Here is a 19,219-nt window from a genome sequence, read left to right on the forward strand (position 1 = left end):
CTGCTTAGCATTCTAGCTAACCCTTACCCCAACCCTAACCATAATGCTTTTAGCTATCCTTTCCCCCGAACCCTAACCTTAACCCTAACCCCTACCCCAACCCTAACCCTAATGCTTTTAGCTATCCTTTCCCCCGAACCCTAACCCCAACCCTAACCATAACCCTAACCCTAACCCTTACCCCAACCCTAACCCTAACCCTAATGCTTTTAGCTATCCTTTCCCCCGAACCCTAACCCTAACCATAATGCTTTTAGCTATCCTTTCCCCCTAACCTTAACCCTAACCCCTAGCCTAGCTAACATTAGCCACCTAGCAAACATTAGTCACAACAAATTGGAATTTGTAACATATTGTACGCTTAGCAAATTCGTAACATATTATACGTTTAGCAAATTCGTAACAAGTCATACAAGTTGTAATGCGTAACATATCATACAAAATGGGCGCTGGACATCCACAAAATAATACATACCATACGAAACCTAAAATATCATGCTAAATGGAATGTCTCGGACTTACGTAAAGAATAATATGAAATGCTCTGAGACCAGGTTGTGTGTTTACACATTTATCACATTTATAGGACGTCTCTATAGTGCAATTGGTAGGTAGCCTAGAGGTTAGAGCGAAGGACTAATAGCCAGAAGGTTGCTGGTTCAAGTCTAGTGGTCTAAAAAATGACTAAAGTGCTGTTATATCTTTTTTCAATATCAATCCTATGATATTATAGGTTCAGGGAGCACCATTGGTGGACAGTATCAAGTCAGTTTAGATAACAGTGGTACTAAGCTGTGAGAGTGTGAGAGAGTTCAGAGCACCCCCCACCCCCACCCCCACCCCCCACCTTTACGGCAAGGCTATTTTGAGAGCCCTCCTGGTAGCCAATGACACTCAACTGTGTCTATAGATGCCTGAGGTAGATAGGGTTACAGCCCTGACCAGCTGTGGGCTGGCTACCACCATTTTCATCTTCAGTTGTTTTCAGCCTTAATTGATTTCCGCCTTAGTATTCGTTGTTTTCAGCCTTAGTATATGTTGTTTTCAGCCTTAGTATTCATTGTTTTCAGCCTTAGTATATGTTGTTTTCAGCCTTAGTATTCATTGTTTTCAGCCTTAGTATTCATTGTTTTCAGCCTTAGTATTCATTGTTATCAGCCTTAGTATTCATTGTTTTCAGCCTTAGTATTAATTGTTATCAGCCTTAGTATTCATTGTTTTCAGCCTTAGTATATGTTGTTTTCAGCCTTAGTATATGTTGTTTTCCGCCTTAGAATATGTTGTTTTCAGCCTTAGTATTCATTGTTTTCAGCCTTAGTATATGTTGTTTTCAGCCTTAGTATATGTTGTTTTCAGCCTTAGTATATGTTGTTTTCCGCCTTAGAATATGTTGTTTTCAGCCTTAGTATTCATTGTTTTCAGTCTTAGTATATGTTGTTTTCAGCCTTAGTATTCATTGTTTTCAGCCCAAGTATTCATTGTTTTCAGCCTTAGTATATGTTGACTGTTTTATGTTGACACACTGTGACTGTTGGAGGATTTGCATATTTTGACCAACTGAATTGACAGATACTGGAATCTTAATAAGGTACTGTGTTTTGTTTTTGTGTTTGACAAACTGAGTTGACAGATACTGAAAGTTCAACGAGGTACTGTTATGTGTTTACTTGGTCTTGGTACTTTTTAGGTAGCTAAATGACTAACTAGCCTATGGTAAGTGAAAATATATCTGAAGCAGTAGGCTTGTAGTGTTGGCATGAAATCTTAAACTGCCACACATTCCTGTAGGGTAGAGATCCTTCTGGAAGGCTTTGTGGTCTCAAAATCACTCACTGTTTTGCTCGGTAGTACTTTGCAGTGGAGAGTTAGAGATTGACATTGTGTGTGTGTGTGTGTGTGTGTGTGTGTGTGCCTGCATATGTGTGTGTTATATGAACAGTTTCTACTCCCAAGCCATAAGACTGCTAAATAGTTAGTTAAATTGTTAGTTGAAGTGTTAACCAAATAGCTACCTGGACTATCTGCAATGACTATCTTTACACTAACTCTTGACTCATCACTGCTGCTACTGTTTACTATCTATCCTGTTACCCCTACCTACAGTATACTGCTGTTACTGTTTATTATCTATCCTGTTGACTAGTCACTGTATCCCTACCTATATGTACATATCTACCTCAATTACCTTGTACCTGTGCACATGGACTCAGTACTGGTACTCAGTGTAAACAGCCAAGTTATCATTGACTCAGTACTGGTACTCTGTGTATACAGCCAAGTTATCATTGATTCAGTACTGGTACTCAGTGTATACAGCCAAGTTATCATTGATTCAGTACTGGTACTCTGTGTAAATAGCCAAGTTATCATTGACTCAGTACTGGTACTCTGTGTATACAGCCAAGTTATCATTGATTCAGTACTGGTACTCAGTGTATACAGCCAAGTTATCATTGACTCAGTACTGGTACTCAGCCAAGTTTCTCATTGGGGATTTATTCCTTGTGTTATTATCTTTCTGTTATTTCTCTTTCTGTTTCTCCGTATGGTTGGGAAGGACCGTCAGGAAGCATTTCACTGTTAGTCTACACCTGTTGTTTACCAAGGACTATAATGTTTTTTAAAATTTGATTTAGATTTTGTAACTTTTTTTCTGTGCTGGTGTTTGTCTCATGCCAGCCGTGTGATGTTGGACGTCCTGATAATAGGCGGAGGACCCCAGGCCCTGACCCTGGCCACCCTGCTGTCCTGTCCAGACCAGGCCCTGTCCCCACCTCCCCCCAACACAGACATCCTCCAGGGGATCCAGCTCAGCCAGGGCAGGGCCAAGACCAGCCGCTCTAAGAGCAAGAGAAGAGGAGCTACCAGTGAGGATAACTACACTGCAGCTCAATGTTTTAACGTGGGCTTTTCATAAAGGGCCCAGATGAAGCCTGTTCCCAGACTAAAGAGTGAATGTTTATTAAAAGGATCGTCAGGGGCTCGACGTCGGCGTGATCTGGTCCAGGAAAACATCCCAGAAAGTAGACCAATGTTTTTCCTCACATTTTGGCCTTTCTTGATTTCAGTTAGGAGAGACATTCCTCTCTAATCTCCCTACACATATAGTGTACAGCATGCTGTTGGTGCTCTCTGTTTGACATGTCTCTAATCTCTCCCCATCCCCATGACAACAGCCAGCTGAGGAGCAGGCCACTCCAAGCCGGGCCCAGATCCAGTCTCTAGACTAAAAAGAAAATCTCCATTGAAAGTGGTTTTTAGTCGAGGTTGAAGGTGTAGGCTTAATTTGACTGTATAGACTGTATTTGAGTCTCTCCAGTTCACACCGTTCTGCTGGCGATGCTGTCTGGTTGACAGGTGTGTAATATCTCCCAGGACAGCAGACAGCCGAGCCCGAGGAGCAGGCCGCTCCAGACCCAGAGTCAGTTACATCCTGCCCTCCGCTGGCCTTCAGAGTGGTGGACTCATACGGAGCATGGACCTCGCTGTGGGAGAGCCAGTTCAGAGCACTCAACATCCCTCACCTTCGCTCACACACCCTGGTGCACACAGACCCACTCAATAAGGTACATCCCTCTCCTTCGCTCACACACCCTGGTGCACACAGACCCACTCAATAAGGTACATCCCTCACCTTCGCTCACACACCCTGGTGCACACAGACCCACTCAATAAGGTACATCCCTCACCTTCGCTCACACACCCTGGTGCACACAGACCCACTCAATAAGGTACATCCCTCACCTTCGCTCACACACCCTGGTGCACACAGACCCACTCAATAAGGTACATCCCTCACCTTCGCTCACACACCCTGGTGCACACACACACACACACTCAACAAGGTTGATGGTCCCTGCTGTAGGGTTGAATGAATGGTTCCTTCTGGACAACGCGAGTTGAGGTCACTTCAGTTTTCAATCCAGTCAATTCAGGCAGTGTACTTGTTTTTGCCTATAAGCCCTTTGTCTTGGTTCCTCCCAGAGGGCTTTGCAGGAGTTTGTTCTGGAGAAGGATCGGACAGCGGAGCTACACTGCCTCCCTGATCACACCTTCATTCTGGATGAGAACGCCTTCTTCAACGACATGCGTCTGGGCCAGAAGGACAGGAGGAGACTGAGCAGCAGCAGAGGCCTACAGAAGAGCCTGTACTTTAGCCTGCCAGGCACCAGGCTCAGTGTGGACTTCTTCATGCAGCAGGTCGGAGATGGAGATGCACGCTGGCCGTGGCTTGAGTTGAGTTGAAGTGAAAAGGCACCATACCATCATTGGGGTGAATTCCATTTCAGTTCAGTCAATTCAGGAAGTAAACTGAACTTCCAATTGGAATTGAAATGGAATTGACCCCAACCCTGCACCATACTAAACATACTATGTGAGTCCCTCCACTACACAAAATTGTGCAATAACAGTGATGCTTCTCTGTGTGACACAAGAAGGACTTACCTGGGAGTGGTCAACTAACCCTCCTGCTGGAGAGCTACTGGGGTTGCAGGCTTTTGTTCCAGACCTGCACTAATACACTTGATGACTACTAATGATAGTGAATGTGTTTTACAGTGAATGCTTGCTCTATTGTAGGGTTTATGTACAGTTGCAAGAAAAAGTTTGTGAACACTTTGGAAATTCCCGGATTTCTGCATAAATTGGTCATAAAATGTGATCTGCTCTTCATCTAGGTCACAACAACAGACAAACACAGTCTGCTTAAACTAATAAAACACAAACAATGATACGTTTTCATGTCTTTATTGAACACATCGTGTGAACAGTCACAGTGCAGGGTGGGAAAAGTATGTAAACCCTTGGATTTAATATCTGTTTGACCCTCCTTTGGCAGCAATAACCTCAACCAAACGTTTTCTGTAGTTGTGGATCAGACCTGCACAACGGTCAGGAGGAATTTTGGACCATTCGTCTTTACAAAACTGTTTCAGTTCAGCAATATTCTTGGGCTGTCTGGTGTGAACCGCTCTCTTGAGGTCATGCTACAGCATCTCAATCGGGTTGAGGTCAGGACTCTGACTGGGCCACTCCAGAAGGTCAGGACTCCAGAAGGCGTATTTTCTTCTGTTGTTGATTTACTTCTGTGTTCTGTGTCGTTGTCCTGTTGCATCACCAAACTTCTGTTGAGCTTCAATTGGTGAACAGAGCCTTACATTGTCCTGCAAAATGTCTTGATAAACTTGGGAATTCATTTTTCCGTCGATGATAGCAAGCTGTCCAGGCCCTGAGGCAGAAAAGCAGCCCCAAACAATGATGCTCCCTCCACCATACTTTACATTTGGGATGAGATTTTGATGTTGGTGTGCTGTGCCTTTTTTTCTCCACACATAGTGTTTGTGTGTTCGTTCCAAACAACTCAATTTTAGTTGAATCTGTTCTCAGAATATTTTCCCAGAAGCACAGTGGAACATCCAGGTGCTCTTCAGACGTGCAGCAATGTTTTTTTTGGACAGCAGTGGATTCTTCAGTGGAGTCCTCCCATGAACACCATTCTTGTTTAGTGTTTTATGTATCGTAGACTCGTCAACAGAGATGTTAGCATGTTCTAGAGATTTCTGTAAGTCTTTAGCTGACACTCTAGGATTCTTCATAACCTCATTGAGCATTCTGAGCTGTACTCTTGCAGTAATCTTTGCAAGACGGCCACTCCTAGGGAGAGTAGCAACAGTACTGAACTTTCTCCATTTATAGACAATTTGTCTTAGTGGACTGATGAACATCAAGGCTTTTAGAGATACTTTTGGAACACTTTCCAGCTTCATGCAGGTCAACAATTCTTAATCTTAGGTCATCTGAGATCTCTCTTGTTCGAGACATGGTTCACATCAAGCAATGCCTCTTGTGAATAACAAGCAACCTCAAATTTTATGAGTGTTTTTATAGGGCGAGGCAGCTCTAACCAACATCTCCAATCTCATCTCATTGATTGGACTCCAGGTTAGCTGACTCCTGACTCCAATTAGCTTTTGGAGAAGTCATTAATACCTCTTCGGGGTAGGGGGCGGTATTTTCACGTCCGGATGAAAAGCGTGCCCAAAGTAAACTGTCTGTTACTCAGGCCCAGAAGCTAGGATATGCATATAATTGGTAGATTTGGATAGAAAACACTCTAAAAGTTTCTAAAACTGTTAAAATGATGTCTGTGTATAACATAACTTATTTGGCAAGCGAAACCCATAGGACAAACCATCCAGGGATGTTTTATTTAGAGGCCACTCTCTTTTCAATGGGGTTTCTATGTGGATCTACATTTCTAAGGCACTTGCTTGCAGTACCTATCGCTTCCACTGGAGGTCAACAGTCTTTAGAAATTGGTTGATGTTTTTCCTTTGAGTAATGAAGAAGTAGGGCTGTTCAGATCGAGGGTCGAGTCTAGTGTACTGTTGTGGTTGGGGCCCGTGACCCAAAAGCTCGCTTCACATTGTTTTTATCCGCTATTGAACACAGTTTATCCCGTCTTAAATTGTATCGATTATTTACGTTAAAAAATACCTAAAGTTGTATTAGGAAAGTTGTTTGAATCAAGATTACAGGTAATTTATTAGATATTTTGTAGTCATGTTATGCAAGTTGGAACCCGTGTTTTTTTTTAATCAATGGACATTTTGGAGATATAACAACAGAATTAATAGAACAAAGGGACCATTTATGATGTTTATGGGACATATTGGAGTGCCAACAGAACAAGATCTTCAAAGGTAAGCATGAATTATATAGTTATTTCTGAGTTTTGTGTCGCGCCTGGCGGGATGAAATATGATTGTCTGTGTTTGTTTGATGGGATGCTATCCTCAGATAATCGCATGGTTTGCTTTCGCCGCAAAGCCTTTTTGAAATCTGACACAGTGGCAATTAGATTAGCAAAAAGTTCAGCTTTAATTTGGTGTGTTGGACTTGTGAATGTATGAAAGTTAAATATTTTTAATATATTTTTTTGAATTTCGAGCTCTGCCATTTCACCGGATGTTGTCGAAACATTCCGCTAGCGGAATCCCTAGCCGTAAAAGGTTTTAACCTAGCGTTTTCCAACCTACACTGTGAATGTTTAAATGATGTATTCAATATAGACAAGATGAATACAATAATTTGTGTTATTAGTTTAAGTACACTATGTTTGTCTGTTGTTGTGACTAAGATGAAGATCAGATCAAATTTGATGACCAATTTATGCAGAAATCCAGGTACAGTTGAAGTCGGAAGTTTACATACACTTAGGTTGGAGTCATTAAAACTAATTTTTCAACCACTCCACACATTTCTTGTTAACAAACTATAGTTTTGGCAAATCGGTTAGGACATCTACTTTGTGCATGACACAGATCATTTTTCTAACAATTGTTTACAGACAGATTATTTCACTTATAATTCACTGTATCACAATTCCAGTGGGTCAGAAGTTTACATACACTAAGTTGACTGTGCCTTTAAACAGCTTGGAAAACTCCAGAAAATTATGTAATATCTTTAGAAGCTTCTGATAGGCTAACTGACATCATTTGAGTAAATTGGAGGTGTACCTGTGGATGTATTTCAAGGCCTACCTTCAAACTCAGTGCCTCTTTGCTTGACATCATAGGAAAATCTAAAGAAATCAGACAAGATTTCAGAAAATCTTCAGAAAAAGAATTGTAGACCTCCACAAGTCTGGTTCATCCTTGGGAGCAATTTCCAAACGCCTGAAGGTACCACGTTCATCTGTACAAACAATAGTACGCAAGTATAAACACCATGGGACGACGCAGCCGTCATACCACTCAGGAAGGAAACGCGTTCTGTCTCCTAGAGATGAACTTACTTTGGTGCGAAAAGTGCAAATCAATCCCAGAACAACAGCAAGTGACCTTGTGAAGATGCTGGAGGAAACAGGTACAAAAGTATCTACATCCACAGTAAAACGAGTCCTGTATCGACATAACCTGAAAGGCCGCTCAGCATGGACGAAGCCACTGCTCCAAAACCACCATAGAAAAACCAGACTACGGTTTGCAACTGCACATGTGGACAAAGATCGTACTTTTTGGAGAAATGTCCTCTGGTCTGATGAAACAAAAATAGAACTGTTTGTTTATAATGACCATCGTTATGTTTGGAGGAAAAAGGGGGAGGCTTGCAAGCCGAAGAACACCATCTCAACCGTGAAGCACGGGGGTGTCAGCATCATGTTGTGGGGGTGCTTTGTTGCAGGAGGGACTGGTGCACTTCACAAAATAGATGGCATCACGAGGACGGAAAATGATGTGGATATATTGAAGCAACATCTCAAGACATCAGTCAGGAAGTAAAATCTTGGTCGCAAATGGGTCTTCCAAATGGACAATGACCCCCAAGCATATTTCCAAAGTTGTGGCAAAATGGCTTAAGGACAACAAAGTCAAGGTATTGGAATGGCCATCACAAAGCCCTGACCTCAATTCTATAGAATATTTGTAGGCAGAACTGGTAAAGCATGTGCGAGCAAGGAGGCCTACAAACCTGACTCAGTTACACCAGCTCTGTCAGGAGGAATGTGCCAAAATTCCGCCAACTTATTGTGGGAAGTTTGTGGAAGGTTACCCGAAACGTTTGACCCAAGAAAAATAAGGCAATGCCACCAAATACTAATTGAGTGTATGTAAACTTCTGACCCACTGGGAATGTGATGAAAGAAATAAAAGCTGAAATAAATAATTCTCTCTACTATTATTCTGACATTTCACATTCTTGAAGTGGTGATCCTAACTGACCTAGGACAGGACATTTTTACTAGTATTAAATGTCAGGAATTGTGAAAAAACTGAGTGTAAATGTATTAGGCTAAGGTGTATGTAAACTTCTGACTTCAACTGTAATTCCAAAGGGTTCATATACTTTTTCTTGCCACTGTAGTTGTTCATTAAAATCTATGAACTTGTGATATATAATGTAACATGTGTGTGCATGTAATCTATTAGCCATCAACTCAAATCACCCAGAGCAAAATAACTATACAACAACAATACTCTATCCAGGTGGACAAATATGGCCTGGACAGTGTCCTGACAAAGGGCACAGTGGACAGACTGACCCCTGTGATGTCAGAAGGAATTGTGACATCATTCAGGGTATTCCTTCAGAACGGGGACGTCCTCGAGGCAAGGCGGGTAGTCATGGCGACCGGGCCGACCCGTGCCCAGATGGCCAACATTCCTTTCTGGGTGTCGTCCATAGCGGAGAGCTACCCTGAGGAACGCCTGCAGCACACCGTGCAGCTCATGCACCACCACTCACGGTCAACACGGCAACAGGAACCAAGAAGCCAGAACCAGGAACAGGAAGAGAGTTCTTCTTCTCTCTCATCAGGTCGGTTGAGATGAGAATACTCTGCTATTGATAGCTATCTGTATAGATGGACCATATGTCTCCACATGATACTGTACTATAATGGCCTCTCCTGGTGTTGAGGTGACATGACACTGTACTATAATGGCCTCGCCTGGTGTTGAGGTGACATGACACTGTACAATAATGCCCTCTCCTGGTGTTGAGGTGACATGACACTGTACAATAATGCCCTCTCCTGGTGTTGAGGTGACATGACATGACACTGTACTATAATGCCCTCTCCTGGTGTTGAGGTGACATGACATGACACTGTACTATAACGCCCTCTCCTGGTGTTGAGGTGACATGACATGCTGTCAAGCCAAAGGCTGCAATACTGTAATATCACACTGACTGGGCATCTGTTTGAGTTATCAAATGTATAAATTAACTTAATTACTTAGTACTTATTTGTGTTGGACATTCTGTTCCTGTTAAGAGTCAGTGGGGTGTCACTAACTCTGTCTCCATTCAGCAGGTCTCTATGGGGTGTCACTAACTCTGTCTCCATCCAGCAGGTCTCTATGTGGTGTGTGAGCGTGGCCAGAGGGTGGTGGTGGTTGGTGGAGGCCTGACCAGCGCTCACGTCATCTCCATCGCTCTGCAGCAAGGAGCCAGTCATGTGACCTGGGTGATGCGCAAACACTTACAGGTCTGTTTCTGTTTAAATCTATGGCCATATGTCCCAATTATCTTTCCTTCCTCCCGAAGTGGAAACTTGTTAGTTCTGGGAATTATCACATAGGAACTTCATTTGGAGGATCTAGGAGGTTTTAATATGCTTTTACATTTGTAGCACAAACCATTGTTTTGAAAACCATGGTGAAAATGTACACATGCCTCCTGTAAGACCCTATGATCTGTGAACCGTACATGATACTGTCACGCCTTCCACCGAAGGTGGCTCCTCCCCCTGTTCGGGAGGCACTCGGCGGTCGTCGTCGCCGGCCTACTAGCTGCCACCGATCCCTTTTCTTTTTCGTTTGGTTTTGTCTGTCTTGTGTTCACCTGTGTCTAGTTTAGGCTAATCAGTGGGGTATTTCATCTCGCCCTACCCTCTAGGTTTTGTCTGTCTTGTGTTCACCTGTGTCTAGTTTAGGCTAATCAGTGGGGTATTTCATCTCGCCCTACCCGCTAAGTTTTGTGCAAGATTGTTTGTGTTACCGTCGTTGGCTTGGGTTGCGGTTTTCTCTGTTAAGCAGGTTTATTTCACAGGACTGTTTTTCCAATACGTTAGTTTAGTCAGAGGAGTGTGTTCCTCCGTTTTCGACTAGACTGGGTTCCTGTTTTCTAGTGGCTGCTTTTGTGGTCCTCTACCTTGTTGGTGGACCAGTAAATAAAACGCCCTTCTTGAAATTCTTGCTCTCCTGCTCCTGACTCCACACCCACCTCTCCTAGGGAGATACTGACAGATAGACAACATCTTGCTCTCCTGCTCCTGACTCCACACCCACCTCTCCTAGGGAGATACTGACAGATAGACAACATCTTGGTCTCCTGCTCCTGACTCCACACCCACCTCTCCTAGGGAGATACTGACAGATAGACAACATCTTGCTCTCCTGCTCCTGACTCCACACCCACCTCTCCTAGGGAGATACTGACAGATAGACAACATCTTGCTCTCCTGCTCCTGACTCCACACCCACCTCTCCTAGGGAGATACTGACAGATAGACAACATCTTGCTCTCCTGCTCCTGACTCCACACCCACCTCTCCTAGGGAGATACTGACAGATAGACAACATCTTGGTGTCATTACTCTCTTCGTAGAGTGCTCTAAAATATGGAGTATTTATATACGTATTTAATATAGTATGTCTATATTGTGAACTACAATTTTACACATTAATTTATTCAACATTATAACTAATAATATCAATACCTCAAAAGTACCCTTTCAGATTTTGTTCATTTGTAGACATGTTGTTTAAATATATACTCTGGAAATACGTCACATTTCCAGAGTCCCCCCCCCCCCCCCCCCAGCTGAAGCAGTTTGATGTTAAGAGAATGTTATAGTCAGACCACCATGATCTCCAACCCCAAACCCTTCTGCCTCGGTCCTCTCCCCCAGCTGAAGCAGTTTGATGTTAAGAGAATGTTATAGTCAGACCACCATGATCTCCAACCCCAAACCCCTCTGCCTCGGTCCTCTCCCCCAGCTGAAGCAGTTTGATGTTAAGAGAATGTTATAGTCAGACCACCATGATCTCCAACCCCAAACCCTTCTGCCTCGGTCCTCTCCCCCAGCTGAAGCAGTTTGATGTTAAGAGAATGTTATAGTCAGACCACCATGATCTCCAACCCCAAACCCTTCTGCCTCGGTCCTCTCCCCCAGCTGAAGCAGTTTGATGTTAAGAGAATGTTATAGTCAGACCACCATGATCTCCAACCCCAAACCCCTCTGCCTCGGTCCTCTTCCCCCAGCTGAAGCAGTTTGACGTGGGTGACGTGGAAAGCCTGGTGGGCCGGTACTCCCATGTGGAGCATGGCATCAAGATGGACGGCCTGGCCTACCTGCGGCAGTTCTACAACGAGAGCAGCGTCCATAAGAGACTGGCCATGATCAGACAGGCCAGGAAGGGAGGGGCAGTTACACCTGAGGCCTACGCAGCCCTGCAGCCCTACATCCAGACTGGACAGCTGTCTGTCCGAGCATACTGCCAGGTACAGAAATAACAATAATATAGTAATGCTGCTAGTCAGAATAATACTGCTAGTAAATAGATATCAATAATATTCATACTACTGTGACCCCCAGGCACACAACCTCTGTTCACCCTCTCTACTGCGACCCCCCCCCCCCCCCCCAGGCACACACAACCTCTGTCCAACCTCTCTACACAGAGGCTGTGTGGGCCTGGGGGTCACAGTAGAGAACTAACATTTGGAACTAACATTTGGAACTAACATTTGGAAACATAAAACAACACAATCTGGTGAAAGAGAGAAAGCAGAGCCAAGGTATTCATGACCTGTTGTGTTCTACAGGTGACTGAAGCTAAGTGGTGCTATGAAAGCCAGGTGTGGAGACTGTCACTGTGTGGACAGAATGGCTGTGAGACTTGGACTGGGGACAGAATATGGCTGGCTACAGGATGCAAACTGGACGTCAACCAAGACCCTATGCTCTCTTCTGTCATCAAGGAATTCCCTATTCAGGTGTGCTGCTATCATATCATATCATATCTCAACCTCTGCAAGAATCTTTCATGTATCTTTAATCAAATCTGTGTCCACAAAATGACTATACTTCTATACTATACGACAGTGGTGTAAAGTACTTAAGTAAAAATACTTTAAAGTAATACTTAAGTAGTTTTTTGGTGTGTGTGTACTTTACTTTACTATTTATATTTTTTTACTACTTTTATATTTACTTCACTACATTCCTTAAGAAAATATTGTACTTTTTACTCCACATTTTCCTTGACACCCAAAAGTACTTGTTACTTGTTTTGAATGCTTAGTAGGACAGGAGAATAGTCCAACACTTATCAACCGAACATCCCTGGTCATCTCTACTGCCTCTGATCTGGAGGACTCACTAAACAGAGAACATCCCTGGTCATCTCTACTGCCTCTGATCTGGCAGACTCACTAAACAGAGAACATCCCTGGCCATCTCTACTGCCTCTGATCTGGCAGACTCACTAAACAGAGAACATCCCTGGTCATCTCTACTGCCTCTGATCTGACAGACTCACTAAACAGAGAACATCCCTGGTCATCCCTACTGCCTCTGATCTGACAGACTCACTAAACAGAGAACATCCCTCGTCATCTCTACTGCCTCTAATCTGGCAGACTCACTAAACAGAGAACATCCCTGGTCATCTCTACTGCCTCTGATCTGACAGACTCACTAAACAGAGAACATCCCTGGTCATCTCTACTGCCTCTGATCTGGAGGATTCACTAAACAGAGAACATTCCTGGTCATCTCTACTGCCTCTGATCTGGAGGACTCACTAAACAGATAACATCCCTGGTCATCCCTACTGCCTCTGATCTGTCAGACTCACTAAACAGAGAACATCCTTGGTCATCCCTACTGCCTCTGATCTGGCAGACTCACTAAACAGAGAACATCCCTGGTCATCTCTACTGCCTCTGATCTGGTGGACTCACTAAACAGAGAACATCCCTGGTCATCTCTACTGCCTCTGATCTGACAGACTCACTAAACACACATGATTTGTTTGTAAATTATGACTGAATGTTGGACAAGAAAATGGTGCCATCTGGTTTGCTTAATATAAGGAATTTAGAAGGATTTACACTTTTACTTTTGATACTTAAGTATATTTTAAACCAAATACTTTTATACCGTTACTCAAGTAGATTTTACTGGGTGACTTTTACTTGAGTCATTTTCTATTAAGGGATCTTTACTTTTACTCAAGTATGATAGTTGGGTACTTTTTCCACCACTGCTATACCACCATACTATATTAATATAGGCTACTACTACACTATACCACCATACTATACTAATATAGGCTACTACTACACTATACCACCATACTATACTAATATAGGCTACTACTATACTATACCACCATGCTATACTAATATAGGCTACTACTATACTATACCACCATACTATACTAATATAGGCTACTACTATACTATACCACCATACTATACTAATATAGGCTACTACTATACTATACCACCATACTATATTAATATAGGCTACTACTACACTATACCACCATGCTATACTAATATAGGCTACTACTATACTATACCACCATACTATACTAATATAGGCTACTACTACACTATACCACCATACTATACTAATATAGGCTACTACTATACTATACCACCATACTATACTAATATAGGCTACTACTATACTATACCACCATGCTATACTAATATAGGCTACTACTACACTATACCACCATACTATACTAATATAGGCTACTACTATACTATACCACCATACTATACTAATATAGGCTACTACTATACTATACCACCATACTATATTAATATAGGCTACTACTACACTATACCACCATACTATATTAGTATAGGCTACTACTATACTATACCACCATACTATACTAATATAGGCTACTACTATACTATACCACCATACTATACTAATATAGGCTACTACTATACTATACCACCATACTATACTACTATACCACTATACTATGGGATACTACCATACTATACTACTATACTACCACACTATACTATACTACTATACCGCCATACTATGCTATACTGCTATACTATGGGGTGCTACCATACTATACTATACTACTATGGTATGGGCTACTACTACACTATACTACTATACTAATATAGGCTACCACTACACTTTAGGCTACTACTATACTTTACCACTATACTATAGGCTACTACTATACTATACTACACTACTATACTATAGGTGACTACTACACTACGCTACTACACCCCACTACTATAGGCTATTACTATCCTATACCATACTACCCTACTATACTATTATATTATAGGCTACTACTATAATACTATAGGCTACTACTATTTTATACTACCATGCTATATGCTACTACACTACTATACATATATACATACAAATCAAATCAAATCAAATCAAATCAAATCAAATTTTATTTGTCACATACACATGGTTAGCAGATGTTAATGCGAGTGTAGCGAAATGCTTGTGCTTCTAGTTCCGACAATGCAGTAATAACAAGTAATCTAACTAACAATTCCAAACTACTGTCTTGTACACAGTGTAAGGGGATAAAGAATATGTACATAAGGATATATGAATGAGTGATGGTACAGAGCAGCATAGGCAAGATACAGTAGATGGTATCGGGTACAGTATGTACAAATGAGATGAGTATGTAAACAAAGTGGCATAGTATGGTATAAAGTGGCTAGTGATACAAGTATTACATAAGGATACCGTCGATGATATAGAGTACAGTATATACGTATGCGTATGAGATGAATAATGTAGGGTAAGTAACATTTATATAAGGTAGCATTGTTTAAAGTGGCTAGTGATATATTTACATCATTTCCCATCAATTCCCATTATTAAAGTGGCTGGAGTTGAGTCAGTGTCAGTGTGTTGGCAGCAGCCACTCAGTGTTAGTGGTGGCTGTTTAACAGTCTGATGGCCTTGAGATAGAAGCTGTTTTTCAGTCTCTCGGTCCCAGCTTTGATGCACCTGTACTGACCTCGCCTTCTGGATGATAGCGGGGTGAACAGGCAGTGGCTCGGGTGGTTGATGTCCTTGATGATCTTTATGGCCTTCCTGTGACATCGGGTGGTGTAGGTGTCCTGGAGGGCAGGTAGTTTGCCCCCGGTGATGCGTTGTGCAGACCTCACTACCCTCTGGAGAGCCTTACGGTTGAGGGCGGTGCAGTTGCCATACCAGGCGGTGATACAGCCCGCCAGGATGCTCTCGATTGTGCATCTGTAGAAGTTTGTGAGTGCTTTTGGTGACAAGCCGAATTTCTTCAGCCTCCTGAGGTTGAAGAGGCGCTGCTGCGCCTTCTTCACGATGCTGTCTGTGTGAGTGGACCAATTCAGTTTGTCTGTGATGTGTATGCCGAGGAACTTAAAACTTGCTACCCTCTCCACTACTGTTCCATCGATGTGGATAGGGGGGTGTTCCCTCTGCTGTTTCCTGAAGTCCACAATCATCTCCTTAGTTTTGTTGACGTTGAGTGTGAGGTTGTTTTCCTGACACCACACTCCGAGGGCCCTCACCTCCTCCCTGTAGGCCGTCTCATCGTTGTTGGTAATCAAGCCTACCACTGTTGTGTCGTCCGCAAACTTGATGATTGAGTTGGAGGCGTGCGTGGCCACGCAGTCGTGGGTGAACAGGGAGTACAGGAGAGGGCTCAGAACGCAACCTTGTGGGGCCCCAGTGTTGAGGATCAGCGGGGAGGAGATGTTGTTGCCTACCCTCACCACCTGGGTACATATATGTACATATACATATATATATTATATTATGGGCTACTAATATACTATACTACCATGATATATGCTACTACTATACTATACTACTATAATATAGGCTACTACTATACTAAATCACTATTATATAGTCTACTACTATGCTATACTACTATACTATACTACTATAGGCTACTACTATGATATAGGCTACCTCTATACTATACTACTATACTATAAGCTACTACTATACTATACTTCTATACTATAGGCTACTACTATACTAATATAATATAGGCTAGCAGGGATAGCCTTTTTTACTATACTATAGGCTACTACTATACTAAACCACTATTCTATAGGCTACTACTATGCTATGCTATACTACTATACTATACTACTATAGGCTACTACTATGCTATAGGCTACCTCTATACTATACTACTATACTATAAGCTACTACTATACTATACTTCTATACTATAGGCTACACATATACTATCATTATATAGGCTACTACTATACTATGCCACAATACAACTATACTATTGGCTACTACTATACTATACTACTTTAATATACTAATATAGGCTACTACTATAATACTAAACTACTATAGGCTACTACTATAATACTATACTACTATAGGCTACTACTATGCTACTATACTACTATAGGCTACTATTGTACTATACTTTAGGCTACTACTAGGCTACTATACTATACTACTATAGCCTACTACTATACTATACCATAATACTATAAGCTACTACTATACTATGCCACACTATACCATACTATACTACTATAGGCTACTGCTATACTAAGCTACTATACTATAGGCTACTACTATACTATAGGCTGCTACTATACAACTATAGGCTACTACTATACTATACTACTATACTATAGGTTACAACTATACTGTGCTACTATACTATACTATAGGCTACTACTATACCATAGTACTATATGCTACTACTATACTATAGGCTTCTCCTATACTATTGTAGGCTCCTACTATTATATAATACTATAGGCTACTACTATACTATAGGTTCCTACTATACTATAGTAATATAGGCTGCTACTATACTGCTGTGGGCTACTACTATACTACTATAGGCTGCTACTATACTACTATACTGTAGGCTGCTACTATACTACTATACTATAGGCTGCAACTATACTGATGTGGGCTACTACTATACTACTATAGGCTGCTACTATACTATACTACTATACTATAGGCTGCTACTATACTACTATACTATAGGCTGCTACTATACTACTATACTATAGGCTGCTACTATACTACTATACTATAGGCTGCAACTATACTACTATGAGTTACTACTATACTATACTACTATACTACAGATGGCTACTGTACTACTATAGACTACTATTATACTACTATACTATGTTATACCACTATACTATATCTCTGTATCTCAACTTTAGGTCCTGGATGGCTGGCCTTGTATATCTGAGAGCTTGCAGTGGGCTCCAGGCTGTCCTCTGTACCTGATGGGACAGTACACAGCACTTCAGGTATATTGGTATTTTTTGCTAATCACACAAATGAAAACATTTTGTAGAAATAATAGAATGGAATGTCAAAGGGAGAATATTTCATTAATTCATATTGCTGGGAATTTGTCAAAGCATTGACAGACACAAGTAATGAAAAAAATGGTAATGGATTAAAAAAGAAGTAGCTTTTCAGGGTTTTGGAGGGGTGGAATGATAACCCAATGGAGTGTTGGCAAAAACGCAGCAGAGCAGGGACAGCCTTTTGATATATTTATAAGCTTGTATTTTCTTTAGTCTTTCAAGGCCGCAATATAGGCTCTGAAATATAGGCAACATATGGCTTGGAAAGTAGACCTATGTGAGAATCTCTTTTGTAGGGTACTTGTCGATAGAGACTCAGTTGGTTATGTAATACTGTACAGTCAGTGTGACTCAGCTGTATTCCCTTTGTTGTCACAAACAGGTTGGTCCGCACGCGCTGAATCTGGCAGGAGGACAGGCTGCGAGCGCGCGCATCGCGAAGGACATAATATTCCAGCACAACCGGAGTGGTTACGGAGGGACAGGGACACAAACCACCGTGGAGAGAGCACACACAGAAGAATACATTCAGCAGATGCACGGGCTGATGTGGTTATGATTAAAGACCTTAGCGCAAGTAATGTTTTGATGTCAAAGGGAGATTTACGCAGCGATAGATCATGGATTCAGCTGCCTTCCTAGCTGAGAATAAACTTCACCTCACCCCTTCCTAGCTCAGAATAAACCCCCCCTCCTAATAAACTACACCTCACCCCTTCCTAGCTCAGAATAAACCCCCCCCCCCCCTTCCTAATAAACTGCACCTCACCCCTTCTTATCTGAGAATAACCTACACCTCACCCCTTCCTAGCTCAGAATAAACTCCCCCCCCCCCTTCCTAATAAACTGCACCTCACCCCTTCTTATCTGAGAATAACCTACACCTCACCCCTTCCTAGCTCAGAATAACCCCCCCCCCTCCTAATAAACTACACCTCACCCCTTCCTAGCTCAGAATAAACCCCCCCCCCCCTTCCTAATAAACTGCACCTCACCCCTTCTTATCTGAGAATAACCTACACCTCACCCCTTCCTAGCTCAGAATAACCCCCCCCCCCCCTTCCTAATAAACTGCACCTCACCCCTTCTTATCTGAGAATAACCTACACCTCACCCCTTCCGAGCTCAGAATAAACTCCCCCCTTCCTAATAAACTGCACCTCACCCTTTTTATCTGAGAATAACCTACACCTCACCCCTTCCGAGCTCAGAATAAACTCCCCCCTTCCTAATAAACTGCACCTCACCCTTTTTATCTGAGAATGAAAAATAACCCTCCCTCTTTTTTTATTCAAACTAATCCCGTACGGTCAATCACGCC

General features: G+C 42.2%; 1 protein-coding gene across 2 annotated transcripts; it reads left to right on the forward strand.

Moving 5' to 3' along the window:
- Positions 1–1,396: 1,396 nt before the first annotated feature.
- LOC139402664 (uncharacterized) lies at positions 1,397–18,557 on the forward strand. 2 transcript variants are annotated; one of them, XM_071146553.1, is made up of 10 exons: positions 1,397–1,588; positions 2,680–2,867; positions 3,376–3,566; positions 3,985–4,200; positions 8,994–9,324; positions 9,861–9,997; positions 11,776–12,015; positions 12,340–12,510; positions 17,746–17,835; positions 18,281–18,557. In XM_071146553.1, the coding sequence occupies exons 2-10, from the start codon at positions 2,687–2,689 to the stop codon at positions 18,455–18,457; spliced, it is 1,734 nt and encodes a 577-aa protein (XP_071002654.1). In that variant the 5' UTR covers positions 1,397–1,588; positions 2,680–2,686; the 3' UTR covers positions 18,458–18,557. The 2 variants fall into 2 exon arrangements, with proteins under 2 accessions (XP_071002654.1, XP_071002655.1); XM_071146554.1 differs by having other exon boundaries at positions 9,864–9,997.
- The last annotated feature ends 662 nt before the right edge of the window (positions 18,558–19,219 follow it).

This window comes from Oncorhynchus clarkii, unplaced genomic scaffold (genome assembly GCF_045791955.1).
Source record: "Oncorhynchus clarkii lewisi isolate Uvic-CL-2024 unplaced genomic scaffold, UVic_Ocla_1.0 unplaced_contig_5436_pilon_pilon, whole genome shotgun sequence".
NCBI lineage: Eukaryota > Metazoa > Chordata > Actinopteri > Salmoniformes > Salmonidae > Oncorhynchus > Oncorhynchus clarkii.